This window comes from Setaria viridis, chromosome 6, assembly GCF_005286985.2.
Source record: "Setaria viridis chromosome 6, Setaria_viridis_v4.0, whole genome shotgun sequence".
Classification (NCBI taxonomy): Eukaryota; Viridiplantae; Streptophyta; class Magnoliopsida; order Poales; family Poaceae; genus Setaria; species Setaria viridis.
In genome coordinates this window covers 19,540,448-19,554,679 of record NC_048268.2, presented here as the reverse complement: position 1 = coordinate 19,554,679, position 14,232 = coordinate 19,540,448, and the positions used below count along the sequence as shown (strand labels likewise).

The window sequence follows — 14,232 nt, the reverse complement described above, 5'->3', positions numbered from 1 at the left end:
TAACCAGAAGCATTAATTAAACAATAAGTAGAAGAAAAGTTATTCCATCTTCAATTGATGTTTATTAGACCTTGTTCAGTTACTCCCCTCTCCGAGAGGATTGGACGGAATCCTACAAAGTCGGCATCCGCACACTAAGGCACCTACTGGTATCAAACACGAAAGATTGTATAAATCACGGGGTCAATAGAAGTGTAATAAAACTATACCGTCTACGAGAATGGCCTTTCATCTGAATTGACTGGAAACCAAAATGTCTTCAGTGATTCTTATCAAAAGACTACAGAACAAAAATAGCTCCAAATCTAAATTTACATTGTCAAGCATGAGCTGAGTACAATTCTACTACAAAAGCACAACAATTACAGTGGCAATCCTAGCAACCGATTCATTCGTTAGAACGAATCAGAAGTATCTAGAGCTAAATCTAAGAACAAATCAGCGTCTGGATTTTACAACAGGCAAAAAAAACTAATCAAGGAATTGTGTACATTTTGGCAATGGTTTTACATGGCATCTGCATCTCCAGCCATGAGGCCATCGATTCCCATGTCATCTGCATATCTTCCTCCGTGTTGGTTCCTCCACCCACGGTTATACTCTAGAGGTCGTGCATGGTCATCTGCAACGACATCAAAAGAAAAAAAAAAGGAACATGTTAAACTGACCCACTACATGTCAGTATTAAAGATAAGTAAAAAAAGTTCATTTTTACGATCTAAGCAAACACTTTGTCCGTTTGAGCCCGAAAATTTTTCATCATTTCATTTCATGCTTTTGTATCCTAACCAATGAAAATAATCATGAAAAATACTTATGTATTTTTTAGGGCTTCGGCTGTGGCTCCTCTGGTTGAAGCTATTTTGATAGGCAAAACGGCTTCTCCTATTTTTCATTTACAGAAATAAGAGGTTAAATGTCCAATATACCCTTATCTATTTGAATTCGATGTACAAATGAGTTTTGAATTTTTCACTAGATTTCATATAAAATGAAAAAAGATTAGTAAATAGATTAATGCACGTAATTATATTAACTTTTTATTTAATTTCTTTTATTTACATAGGTACCCTTATATTTTTCTTTACCGCGTCCTTTTCGTTTCACCATATTATTTTTGCTCTTTTTTCGTTGAGGGGTGTTATCGGATGTTCGAATGCTAATTAGGACTAAACATGAGCTAGTTACAAAACTAATTGCATAGATGGAGTCTAATTCGCGAGACGAATCTATTAAGGCTAATTAATCCATCATTAGCAAATGCTTACTTTAGCACTACATTGTCAAATCATGAACTAATTAGGCTTAATAGATTCATCTCACGAATTAGACTCCATCTGTGCAATTAGTTTTGTAATTAGACTATTTAATACTCCTAATTAGTATCCAAATATCCGATGTGACAGGTGCTAAAGTTTAGCAGGGTGTATCCAAACACCCCTAAGTGTTTTTTCCATCGTATCTTTTTTTTAATGGCCTTATCTCCTCCCGTCACCAACGCTTGCGCAGCGCTTCATCCTTATCCGAGCAGGGCTCCGTCGTTGACCTGCCGCTCGGCCGGGCTCAGCGTGCCGCTCCCCCGTCACAAGGCTGCCTACTCCCACCCCAGGGCTCCGGCATCCTCTCCGCCTCACTTCGGCCCCGACACACCACTCCCTCGCCGCCCACTCTGCTCCAGTCCCGGCGCACTGCTCCCTCGCTGCCCAACTATGCTCTGGCCCGGCGCCCCGCTCTCTTACCGTGGTGCCGCCCACTCCGATGAGTGGCATTTTGGCCGCAATATCTGTAAATTTAAGGGGCAATTGGTCCTTGTGCATGCAGGGATGGGAGCCGCAAGGAGCCACTTTTTTTTTTTTTGGCTCCTGCTCCATCTGATGGCTCCTCTCAGCGGGATTTGGGGGAGGCTTCTCCACCGGAGCCATTTGCCCTCCTGCCATTTGGTAGGGCTTCAGGTGCAGCCGGTGGAGAAGCACCTCCAGGGGCCTTGGCCTTAATGATGCCCTATTGATCCCATAAAACTTTTACGTGGAGAGACAAAAAGAAAAATCTCAACAGGCGGTAAATTGGACCAGTTGAAATAGTTCATGGAAGAAAAATCAAGCGAGACTTTTGTTCAAGAGGACAGAGTGGATAGTTGAGTGTTAAATGGGCTTTACCCTTCAAGATTTTGTAAGCCCATCACAGCCCAATTATTATATGATTTACAAGTTTGTATTCAAAGTTGAAAGTCAATATTAAATACTTTATGGGAGGACTTCAACTCAGTCACATTTGACTAAAAAGCTTATATTCATCCTCATGGAGCACAGACAAGAAAACTTTTCATCCAAGCACAGTTGTATTTTATAATAAGGTTGAGAAAAGAGGAACTATGCACTACACTTACCACCCTCAACATCAGATGCCTCAGCAAGCCTTGCAATTGCATCGATTAATGATTGTTCATGCTCCTGCCAGAACATCTGTTAGTCCAGGATAAAGGGCACCTCAATAATATTTGGCATGTCTTTGTTTACCTTTAGCACTTTCTTGGCCCTCTCCATCTCAAGGGGGTCAGGGTTGCCTGCAGTAAAAACCCGCTCCACCTAAATGGGCAGATCATCATGAGAAAAGGACAATTTGGTAGGGTTCTGAAACAATAAGCTGAGTTCCTTCCAAACAAACCTCCTTTATGAGTGTCTCTGTATGAAGAATCTCTATGTAGTCCGAACTCTTCTTCCCAACACCGTTTTGTGAAGGTGGATAATCTTTCTTAAATGAGTTCTTTTGGGGCCCCCTACCCCTTCCAGCACCTGACATGTGGCCACCACGACTGGTTGACTTCTTAATGCCATGAATGGGAGCACCACGACCTAGAAGGTTTAAATCAGGCTCCTCACCTTCCCATCTTACATCCTCAGGTGCCATCTGCAGCAAAGATAAAGGAATATCACGCATAGATTACAGTGTAGGCCTTTTGCTTGTTGCTTATAACTATTGAAATTGTTCAAGAAAAGTGCTCAGCTGTTAATGATACTGTGAAGCTCTACTCTTAATTCTATTATGATGGGTGTCCTCCATTAGTCCATTTATAGTCCTTGAATAACCAGTTCATTAACATAATAGTTTAGCCAGTTTTCTAACTAACATGACGTTTCAAGGAAACAAAATCGAGACCAGCCATGGGTTCTTGAATTTTCTCAATTGTATGGCTGGTCCAGTCCAGTTTTGAAACTATGAGACAATTACAACTTAATCAAAGCATATCTGACACTTCAATGAGAATTTTCAGTTGAGAACAAGTACATTTTTTTCTCAGGAAATACGATTGTGATATATAACAAGAAGATCCCAATCACTGGGTATGTAGCTTAAGCAAATCAAGAAATTTGATATCTCATGCTCATCAGGTAAGCTATGGATGGCAGCCAAAACAATAATTGTAACTTGGGCATAGTTGGACAAAATATTGCATCCATGAGTGGATGGCAGAACACAAATATGGGTGGGTGGCTTGCTACACTGTATCCTTGAATCAAATCTTAGGATCAAAAGTTACAAATTTTCTAACTCTAGTAGTGAGTGTAGCTGTGGACCCAAAAAAAGCCAATGAAAACATGCATTTTAGCTTTTACCAACTGGATTCCACGTGTCATTGGCATAAAGGATTTTGGGAACCAGTATGTCCCATGTCAAAGAGGTACACTCTTGTTGCTTTTGGATACTATATCATAGTTATCAGATATTTGCAGATCATTCACAAAGAAATTTACTTTTGGTCCCACTGACCCCCCCCCCCCCCCCCCCCGCCCCCAGTCAACCCTCAGTCAAAACGAGATAAAGACATGTTTCTTGACTCTCAAAACCAGTGCAAATTATCTTGCAAGGCCATTTTGTGGGTGCTTTTGGGTGATAAGGCAGCCAAATCATCCACGTGGAGATGCAAGAGTACCACAGAAGTGGTGATGTGGATGTCACACTGTAAAAGCTGGTGATGTGGATGTCACACTGTAAAAACTGGTGATGTGTCTGCCACATCACCTAAAACCACCCACAAAACTAACCTTAGGACATAGTTTACACCAGTTTTGACAGTTGAATTACATATTTTATCAGGTTTTGAGCATGAGAACAAGTCAAACAGAGTCAAGAGTCAAGGGACTGAACATAGACTTTGCTTCATTGACAATAACGAATAATTACCTCCTTAAAATCAACCCACTCCCATGTCTCATGTGCTGTATTCATGTCATAAACCAGTGCATAGAGATCCTACAGTTAATCAGAGTGACTTGATTAATTATATGAACCAAGTGAAAAATGTGACCCCTTAGAAATAAGACGTACCTTTGCTGCATCATAATCAGTTATGACAGCTTCATAAAAACTATTATCATCAGGCCACCGAGTCATGACTTTACGGCCAATTAACGGATTTAATTGTGGTCCTTCAGGAGGAAGGCCAGCAGAAGTATTTCTATTGATAGCTGGTCCCCGCCCACTAGGACCAGTAGAAGTTGGCATAGGTTTGACTGCAGGGCCAACAGGTATCTTCTGGCCCTTCAAGCACAATTAATTATCCACAAAACAATCCACATCATGTTACAAACATTACAAGCACAAAATTATCTGAAGATTTTTCAACCATCACTTACTGGTTTGGTCTTTTTCACTTTTGTGCCAGGTGGGGCTGCCTTCTTTGCTCCTGAGGATGATGGTTGCATTGGTGCAGCTAAAGGCTGTGAATGCATAGCAGATGGTGCAGGTACAGATGCAGAGGGAATGGGTTGAGATATCTTTTGCCTCTTGCGAGCGGAGGTGGTAGGACTGGGCATGGGGTCATGCAAACGCTGAGCATTATTAACCGAATTCATCTGAAGCCCACCTGTTGACTCTCTCCATTCCCTAAAGAGAAGAACACCAGAGGTGAGAAAGAGAGGAGAAAAGGAGGCAAAGAGGGTATTGCACAGTTAAGATGTACACTCATCTGTTAGACAATACCTTATTCTTCGGATAATATCATCACTATTAACTCTGTTTAGCAACTCCCTATGTTCTTTGTCAGATACTCGTAGCTCCTTCCTAAGCTCAGTAATGAGACTTTCCTTTTCCTGAGACAATATATTGAAACTTTTATAAGGTCAATCTATGAAATGTGGGCCAGCCTGAGTAAATTAATAACATGAAGATTGGCACAGACGTGTATACCCATGTTATAGCATCAGACTGAGCCTTGAATGCTCGAAGAACTGAACAATATGCTTCTTGCTCAAGTTGATGTATTTGTGTTTCCATATCTGTCTGTGGTTGAACTCTAGTATATGGACCAGCAGCAATAGTATCTCTTCCATTACCAGTCATGCGTCCACTGCCTTTCATACCTCTGCTGTTCTGATATGATGGTGGAAGATCATCATCGGTTCCTGTAACCAATGCCAAATTTCTGAGCAAGCTTTTCTAAAATGTTGTTACCTTGGTTCAAACCGGCGGGCAGGTACCCGTTCCCAGCCTGTCACCGGCAGGAACCTGTGCGAAACAATCCCAAAATATATTCTCAACATATGAATTTTTTCATTCATAAACATCGCCATTTGAAGCAATAATGCTATAACAATGTTTCTTGTTAATTTACAAAATCTCGCCTCTATTTCAATTTTCCATGCTCCGAGCTCATGGCAGAGTGTGACTTGTACACTTCCCAGCTTCCAAAAACATAAGGAGGCTTAAGGCTAGTGTTGCATTACTCCCTACCTACAGATAGTGATTTGCATTGGCCATTTTGGCTCTTTTTCTTTTTCTTTTGGCAAGCATGCAGATGGTAGTAACTGACTAATCCCATCATAGTTCTACCCCAACACTATGTATTAAGGAAAGTGGCAGCTGTCAGTGGAAAGGTGTACTCTGCTTGTAACAATACTATCACGACCGTTGCCAGTGGTAATAACATATGCACAGTTATTCAGAAGCACATGCCCAAATTCCCTACTTTATTTGAGTCACCAGCAGTACACAATACATCCATCTGTAGTATTGCATTTCCTAATTCCTTCGCTTTTTTTTGGACGGCATTCCTAATACCTTGGTTTCGTGGGGGCAGTGGGCACAATACCATATGCGCAGATTTCCTGATTCTTTGGTTCGGTAATGGCACTATAAATGCTCTGAAGCCTAACAAAGGAAGATAATACACCTAATTGATGCGCCACAGCAATGACAGATATTGCAAGTTAAAGAGAGATGAGGGGAAGACAACACAGATGTTTCAAGTTACTACCATGTTGCACTTCAAATCACCAACTGCAACCCTGTCCAACTAATGGTGGAGGGAAAGCAAGAAAAGTTTTTGGTACATGAAAGCCCTTATCCCATAACAATAGGTGAAAGTGAAACTATTCAGTCCATGGAAATAACAGGAACAGCAATTGCAACATAATTGATTGCAATCACAAAATGAGATTCATAAGATTTTAATATTTCAAATTATTTATCTATTCCGTATGTTATCCGTACCTCATACATAGAGAATGGTACAATCCTTTTTACTCATGTAGCTTTTAAACTGGGCCTGTTTAGCACAGCTCAAACTCCAAGAATTTGTGAAGTTTGTAATCCCTAGCTCCAGAAGTTCTTGGATCTAGAGTTGTGGGCACATTGAAGGTATCTTTTGTTGAGCATTTTTTGCTATTATTCTATCTACTTTATTTCATCCAAAAAAATCCAAATACTGCATGGATCGCAGAGCTTGAGCTGTGCCAAACAAGCCAGCCAGTTGCATGGAAGAAGTTATGCAAATCACTTGCTTTTTCACCATTCATGTGAAGTTCTGCAAATCAGATCAGCAAGTTGCATGGAAGAAAACAAATACTAAATTTGAACTTTGGAAATACATAAATTTGTTAAACATAAAACTCATTATATGAAACATTATTGAGTTAAGGTAATTCAAAGCAATGCTAGTGCCCAATCAAAGCTGGAACAAAATATTTAAAAAATAATCTCAAATCATGTTAAGACACTTTGACAACGTCTTTGCATAAAGTGCACCTGATGTTAGGCTCTGTTAACTGAGCATTATAACAGCATCACCTTGCCAGCTAGGCAGCAAGGAGCAGATGATAGACTTCCATACAGTGGGGCTTATGTGGGTGCTTGGCATGTTGTTGCTTCCATCAGGGAACTGGATGAATCCGAACTAGGGATGGCATTGTAGCCTGATAAACCTTTACCCACAGGTATAACCTAATAGAGGTTCGAATGTTTCAACTTTTATGCCTAAAGTCACGTTCTTTGAATGCTGCCCCAATGGGTAAATGGGCATGAACATGGGTATGCTGCCTGTTAGTTACACTTCTAAGGGCAACTTGTGAGGAGGGCATGAGAAAGAAGTTAAAACCTAGGAACCAAGCTACTATATACAGTAGATCACCACATCTGAGCCACTTGATTACCGTATCATCGTATCTCTTTTTCCTTCACCAGAACTCAACTAAATATCAAATAGGATGCACCTTACCACATATCCACCATGAGAAACTTTTATGCAAGGTTATGTTTTACATCAAAATTCCAGGAAAAAGAAACAGCATGTGGCAAGGAAATCTGAAGTTATTCTAAAGTTAGACCAAGATTTGAGCGAAGGCACCATCCCATGGACTAGGTGCCATTGAGAGGGCAATGTATCCATGTACACAGAATGTTATATATCCTTAGTAGAGAACCAAGCCATAACCGTCTTATGAATTATTAATTTTGCCAATAATAACATCAACACAAAACAAGGATTCTGTAGGTTATCTTGTAAACGATTATCTCTTAGATATTTCACTGTGCAATTTTTTGGGTGTGCACATGAATAATAATTTGAGATAGATGTCAGAACTATCCATTCTATATGCCTGATCATGTTGCCTGAGCGTATATCTCCATGTCCTTACTAACAGAGGGAAAACTTTCACATTTCAAAGATATTATCAGAACCATAACATTAACCTATATAAAACTCAGTGACTATGCAACCTTCCATTCTAGCAATTTGTTTTGCGAGGGGTAATTTTCCACACAGTTACTGCAAAACTCTAAAAATAACTTTACAGAGCATTGTACATTCTGTGATAAACTTCTCAAAAATTAAATAAACACAGGATTGCAACAAAAAATTTCCAGCAAGCAACAGAGACACCTTTTATTTATCTTGTACTTAATGTTCAATGCTTAAACTTTAAAATATTTAAAACTAACAACCAAATACAATCCTCTACTTGAGGCTTTGCATAATGACAGAAGGAATACCTCTGACACTTGACAGAGCCACAAACCCAATAATATGCAAACAGTTCATGTCTTCTTACCTGAACAACCTGCATAATTTCACGACCTAAAGTCGTCGTGGGAAATAACCGCCACAATCAATTTCACCCAATTACATAACAAAATAACACAAATCTCAAAAAAGAAAATGGCGCACAATCCTACACCATAAAATTCTGCAAGAAACGACATCGTCCTCCACAACTAACAAAAATTTCCCACCAATTCCTCCAGGGAGTTAACACATTATAATCCCGAAAATTGACAATCAAGCAACAAACCCTAACCCTAGGGGCAGAATCCACCACACTCACCACTGCTGTCCACGGCCCCCCCGTAGTCCATGCCGTGTCTCAGCTCCGTCGACCACAAGTCCCTTCCGAATCACACCTCGCCGACGGCGCCACAACCAGGACCACAAACGTGACGCGACGCGACCCCGCCGAACCGCCTCCGACAAAAGCACGGATCCGCCGCCCCCCGGGAAAGAACGACCCCTCCTGGCTGCCCGCCCGGACGGAGCAGCGAGTTCCGAAGGCGAAGTCCAGGCGAGACGCGGCGGATCCCGGCGAGATCTGGGCGGATCGGGGAGAGGCGAGCCTACGAGGGGACGCTGTGGGAGAGGACAGGGGCGGGCGGGCGGGCGTGCGGGAGGCGAGTCGACGACGGGTGATGCGAAAATTATTGGAGGGGCAAAAAGGGCATTTCGTTGGCGGCATAGGGAGTTTTATAGGCGACTGGTGTGATGACTGATGAGTGGTGCATCCCTGCGCCCCGTGGGTACAGGATCTGCTTGTTCTCTTGCCTAGCATTGCCAAGGTGAGAGAATAAAAAAGTATGTTTACTCGCGTTGCTTGATTTGAATTTGATCAAGGTCCCGTTTGGATACATAGGCCGGTTTGGTTCCTCGAGCTTATTTTTAGCACCAGTCACATCGAATATTTAGATACTAATTAGGAGTATTAAACATAGATTTTTTACAAAACCCATTACATGAGTGGAGGCTAAACGGCGGGACGAATCTATTAAGCCTAATTAGTCCATGATTTGACAATGTGTTGCTACAGTAAACATTTGCTAATGATGGATTAATTAAGCTTAATAGATTCGTCTCGCCGTTTAGCCTCCACTTATATAATGAGTTTTGCAAATAGTCTACGTTTAATACTCCTAATTAGTATCTAAACATTCGATGTGACACGTGCTAAAAATAAGCAAAGGGAACCAAACGCCCCCATAATGCTAAACTTTAGCACAGTGCTAAACTTTAGCACTCTCAAATGGAGTGCTAAAGTTTAGCACTTGGGGTTGTTTGGATACAGTGCTAAAGTTTAGCACCTTGGGTGAGAAATGACTACATTACCCTCATTTATGACTGGCTTGGGGAAAAGTGGAGAGGAGAGGGGGGCAACTAGGGAAAAAGTGGCTTGGGGACCACTTTTAGCACCTATTAGCACCTTTTAGGACCCCTTGGGTTTTTTTAAAGAAAACAAGGGTGCTAAACTTTAGCACTCACCTTTTAGCACCACTATTTGAGAGTTCTAAGTGTTAAAAGTGTGTTAAAAGTGAGGTGCTAATGTTTAGCATCCCTTCCAAACACCCCCTAAGTAAGGATCTTTTGAGATTGAGCAAAATTAGCTCTTCCCACCTATCTTGCCAAGCCTTACCAACCAAGGCTAGTGAGCAAGCTTGGGCAAGATAATTTTTTAATAGAGTTTGGTCGCTTTTGTTAATAGCGAGAAGTTCAAATTACTATCTTCGAGTACACCCAAAGTCCGGACAACCCTCTAAAGTATTTTTTTATTCATATGCTATTTAATTCAATTTACTACTTAACACAATTTGTTTTGAATTTCAATTTAAAATTTTGTAGGATGGCAGCGGACACCATAATGTATATAAAAAATACAGAATGAATTTTTTATCATTATTTTTTATAATTTTATATCCCAAGAATTTATTTATTATTAAATATCATACCCTATTAAAGTAATAATTAAAAATTATGATGACTTTTTTTAACCCGTGTTATGATGTCTGCTATCCTGTTTCAAAATTTTGCAAGGAGAAAAAAAATAAATTATGTTAGAGGATAAATTGAATCAAATGGTATAGTTGAGGGAGTAAATTAGATTTTTAAAAATAATTTAAAAGGTGATCCGAAATTCTGGACTTTGTCTATACTTGAGGGGAGTAATTTGGACCTTTTTCTGGTTAAACTTTAGTTAAGAGCTTATTTGGATTGAGAAGTTAAGATGCACATGACTTTTACTTATGGATAAACTGAACACCAGAAATTTACTCAGGAGGAGAAACTTCCGCATAGTAGGTAACAATTATAACTGTGAACTTTGCAATATCTTCTCTCGCACCTTCAGCAGATGTGAACTTTGCAATATCTTCTCTCGCACCTTCAGCAGATCTTGCTGCCAAGCCGTTGGTATTAAATGGAAAAGAATGCTCAACTTCTTTCAAATGTAGAAGAGAGCCTAACAGGAATTTCATCGCTGGTTCTTCATGAAGGTCTTCATAATAGTCACTAGGTACATCTGGAAGCAAAGAAACAGCCTCATCTTCGAAGAAAAAATGCCAACAGTTAGAGAGTAGTTATCTAGATTTGTAGATGAGGTAAGACTTCAAGCTCACAAAATTAAGGAAATAAAAAAACAAGATTTCCTCTCATGAGTCACCAATGTGCAGCTTTAGTTTTAGCCATAGCTTTTAGCCTCCTTTGAGGTCCTTCTGAAGTCCTTTTTAACCTTTTAGGGCATTAAGGTGTCCTTTAGACTTTTATCCTTGTGCAATTTTATTTCACCTTATTAATATATCCTACCACAGCAGGAGCCACCCCGCTGTATAGTTTAAAAAAAAAATCTCTTGAGGATCTATGTTCACAAGTCATGTTGCTGTAATTAATATTAGCTTCATACTGCACTTACTCCGTAGATCACATTAATTAGGGATTATTATTTCCATTTTTCCTTTTTGGACCTATTGATCTCTGTTGTTACCCTAAATACCTAATGGATTGTACCTAAAGAGCATAAACAATAGAGATGTACTATGAAGCTCCACATATGTGAGTGTAACGACCCTGGTTAAATCAGCCGAGTTAATCCAAATCTGAGTCCTTAATCCCACTGACTCAGCTCCCCTGAGCTTAAGCGCTCAACCTCCAGTTCCCGGTCCCGACCCCTGAAAACCCAACTAGAACCACCGGTTCCTTTTAAGTCTCAACAGCAGTGTTCCTTTCCATCTTGAGCAAAGGAGAAACCGAGACTGATGGGTGGACCCGCAATCTTTTTCCGGATCTCCCGAGGCAGACGCGCCCGAGCAGCATGCACCCGCTTCAGACCTCTCCGCCGCGTGGCTTGATCTCTTCGACGCCTGCCGCTTCGCCCAGTCGCTGGCTGCGACAGGATGGATCCACGCGCCCTCCTCCCCAATCGCAGCGGAAGCCCCTCTGCAACCCTTTCTGCCTCGCCTCGTCTCGCTCGCGCCCTCGCCGGCCGCACCAAGGTGCCCCGTCGTCGCCGTGGCAGAAGTTTTGCCGCTGCTGCGTCAGACCGCCTCGCAACGTGCGCCCATCATCATCTCGCCGGATCCCCGGCTGCAAGCCCCGATGACCTCCGGCTTTTCCGCCTCTCCACAGTCGCGCCGCCCATGAACTCGCTACGCGACGATTCCTCCCTTGCCAACCCCGACTCCGGCTGCGACAGCTCCTTTTCCACCTTGCCAGAACTGTGCCCCGGCAAGCCGCTGTTTCGCACTCACCCGCGCAGCTGCAGCTCGCCCTGTCTTTTCACCTGTTGCAACCTCGCTTGTAGCACCTTTCTACCGGTCACACCAATCAAATCCGTTGATCGACGACGCCCGCCTCCGCCAAATCTAAACCCCGGCAAAACCACGCCTACGCCGCCTTATCCCCAGTGCCCAATGACCGAAGACGCTATCTTCGAAGCTCTGTTCCGCCGCCCATCGCCGCTCAATCGCCACCATGGCAGCGCACTCCATCCTTTTCTTCCCGGTCTTCGTGCTGCTCCAACACTCTCTCTCCCACGCAGCTATAAAAGGGAATGCCAGAGTCCTACCGGAGTTTCCTTCGCCATCGTTGCCTTGCCGCCTTTTCCTCTGTTTCGTGCTCCAGCGCTGCCACCTAAGTTCTTGAGGAACTCTCCTCCCCGCTCAACACCTGCCTTTCCCAACCCACCGGTCGCTTTTCTTCTCCGTGCTGTGCTAGAGCTTCCTTGTGTCAACAAGAAGCACCGCCACCGCCGGACATCGCCGCCACCCAAGCCTTAGTGCTTAAGACCTTCCGCCCAAGTCTGCTCCTTCCCGACCTCAAAGCTTCGCCAGTAGACCTGGAGGTAAGCTGCCGACCCCTTACCGGTTCGCCCGACCCCTTTTTCCGTCTCGCCCGACCCTGTCTGTTTCGCCCGACCCCTTTTTCCGTCTCGCCCGACCCCTTTTTCCGTCTCGCCCGACCCTGTCTGTTTTGCCGACCCTTATCCGCCTCGCCCGAGGACTTGACTGTATCCTTTTCCTTGACCCGAGGGCATCTATGTAAAAGATCGAGATTTCTCCGCGTTAAGTCTGAGGACCCCGGTATAGTATTCCTTAGGTCGGAGGGTCAGATCTTAAGTTTCTCCCAATCCGACCCTTTGTCTTGTTCTCTATCAACTGAAGCTTGAACCTCCACACTTTTTCTGTAGCCTTGCTACAAGTGTCCGAGCTTAAACTGCAAGTGTCGTTGAAATAACCGTCTAAACACTAACTTCTACATTGCATTCGTATAGAGCTAAATCTCGCTGACGGCGTCTATGAGCTGCATCCGGTGCCAAAAGACGGAGCAGTAGCTGAGCCGTCGACCGCAGGAGCTGAAGCAGAGCCCTTAGAGGACCAGTTCGCCTCCATCCCGCTTGAAGGCAAGTCCCGGAGCATGAACCCAACTTCCTAAACTTACACATGCCTTCCTTCGTTTGTATGTGCATTTAAGTACAGGAGTTGTTTGAAACCATAGATGCATGACTTAGTTCCCTTGATCTGAACACTAGTCTGACGAGTCTGAGTAGTTGCATTACTTAATAGGACTCAGTAAAAGTCGAGTGATTTCCTGTCACTCGCGAGTTATAGGAGTTGGTTGTTCTCCTTCTGGTTACAACTATAAGGACGATGGACGGGACAGGGCCTGGTGAACTCTTTTGGTGGTCGGTGGATTGCTCTGTCTATCTATATGAAGTTGCTTAAGGTCGAAAAGTGTTGGTGTTCGTGATCAAGTCTTTGAAAGTATTAATCTCATACCTAGTATGGGATGGGGAAGCCTAGTACCTGATTGAACTAGGGCGTGGCTTATACCCCTGCTGTCCCTGGAACGAGGTTCCCATGGTGCATCATGTGGGTGCAAGTGCGGTCACAGTACGGTAGAGGCCGGGATTGTGGAGCATTGCATGCCAAGGGAAGTTTGGACCTGACACGTGCCTGGGAATTGATGGGGACGACCGACACAGGAAGCGACCCTTTGTGGTGCGCGGATGTCGTGAGATTAGGTTCACCATGCATGGTTAAGAAACTCAAATCGATTCGTCTGCCTCTCACAGTTTGAGACTGCTTGATCGCTATGCTACACTGAGTAAAGATGGAACATGATGATGGTGTGAACTCGATGCTTGTTCTATACTTTGTTGTTGGAAACTATGGTTGTTTAGCATAAGTCGCCAATGTAGACTGGTTAATGAACTTAGAATCTGAGCTAAAATATTGAAAGTAAGGACCCACTGTAGTCGCTTTTGGCAACACAAACCTCTCAGCCAAAGAGCCTTGCATGTCTAGAAGTGGTGGAGTAGTTCTTCCCACCAGTCGATTAAGTTTTGTTGAGCTTAGAAGCTCAGCCTTGCTTGTGGCATCTTTTTCAGGTGAAGTTGAAGCTCCTAAGTTTGCTCCTGTTGG

General features: G+C 42.9%; 1 protein-coding gene across 2 annotated transcripts; it reads right to left on the bottom strand.

Annotated features, from left to right (window-relative positions):
• Nucleotides 1-213: 213 nt before the first annotated feature.
• LOC117860622 (protein EMSY-LIKE 3) lies at nt 214-8,937 on the bottom strand. 2 transcript variants are annotated; one of them, XM_034743969.1, is made up of 11 exons: nt 8,601-8,937; nt 5,452-5,505; nt 5,188-5,370; nt 4,981-5,090; nt 4,635-4,884; nt 4,327-4,539; nt 4,183-4,251; nt 2,665-2,907; nt 2,517-2,585; nt 2,387-2,450; nt 214-622 (listed from the first exon to the last, which is right to left on the bottom strand). In XM_034743969.1, the coding sequence occupies exons 3-11, from the start codon at nt 5,356-5,358 to the stop codon at nt 507-509; spliced, it is 1,305 nt and encodes a 434-aa protein (XP_034599860.1). In that variant the 5' UTR covers nt 5,359-5,370; nt 5,452-5,505; nt 8,601-8,937; the 3' UTR covers nt 214-506. The 2 variants fall into 2 exon arrangements, with proteins under 2 accessions (XP_034599860.1, XP_034599859.1); XM_034743968.1 differs by lacking the exon at nt 5,452-5,505 and having other exon boundaries at nt 5,188-5,402.
• Between the last annotated feature and the right edge of the window lie 5,295 nt (nt 8,938-14,232).

Coding starts and splice junctions, on each gene's coding strand:
- LOC117860622 (XM_034743968.1), bottom strand. CDS start 8,631: ATGGACTACGGGGGGGCCGTGGACAGCAGTG. Junction 5,403..8,600: donor GGGGGCCGTGGACAGCAGTG/GTGAGTGTGGTG, acceptor CATTGGTTACAG/GAACCGATGATGATCTTCCA. Junction 2,586..2,664: donor CAGAGACACTCATAAAGGAG/GTTTGTTTGGAA, acceptor CTGCCCATTTAG/GTGGAGCGGGTTTTTACTGC.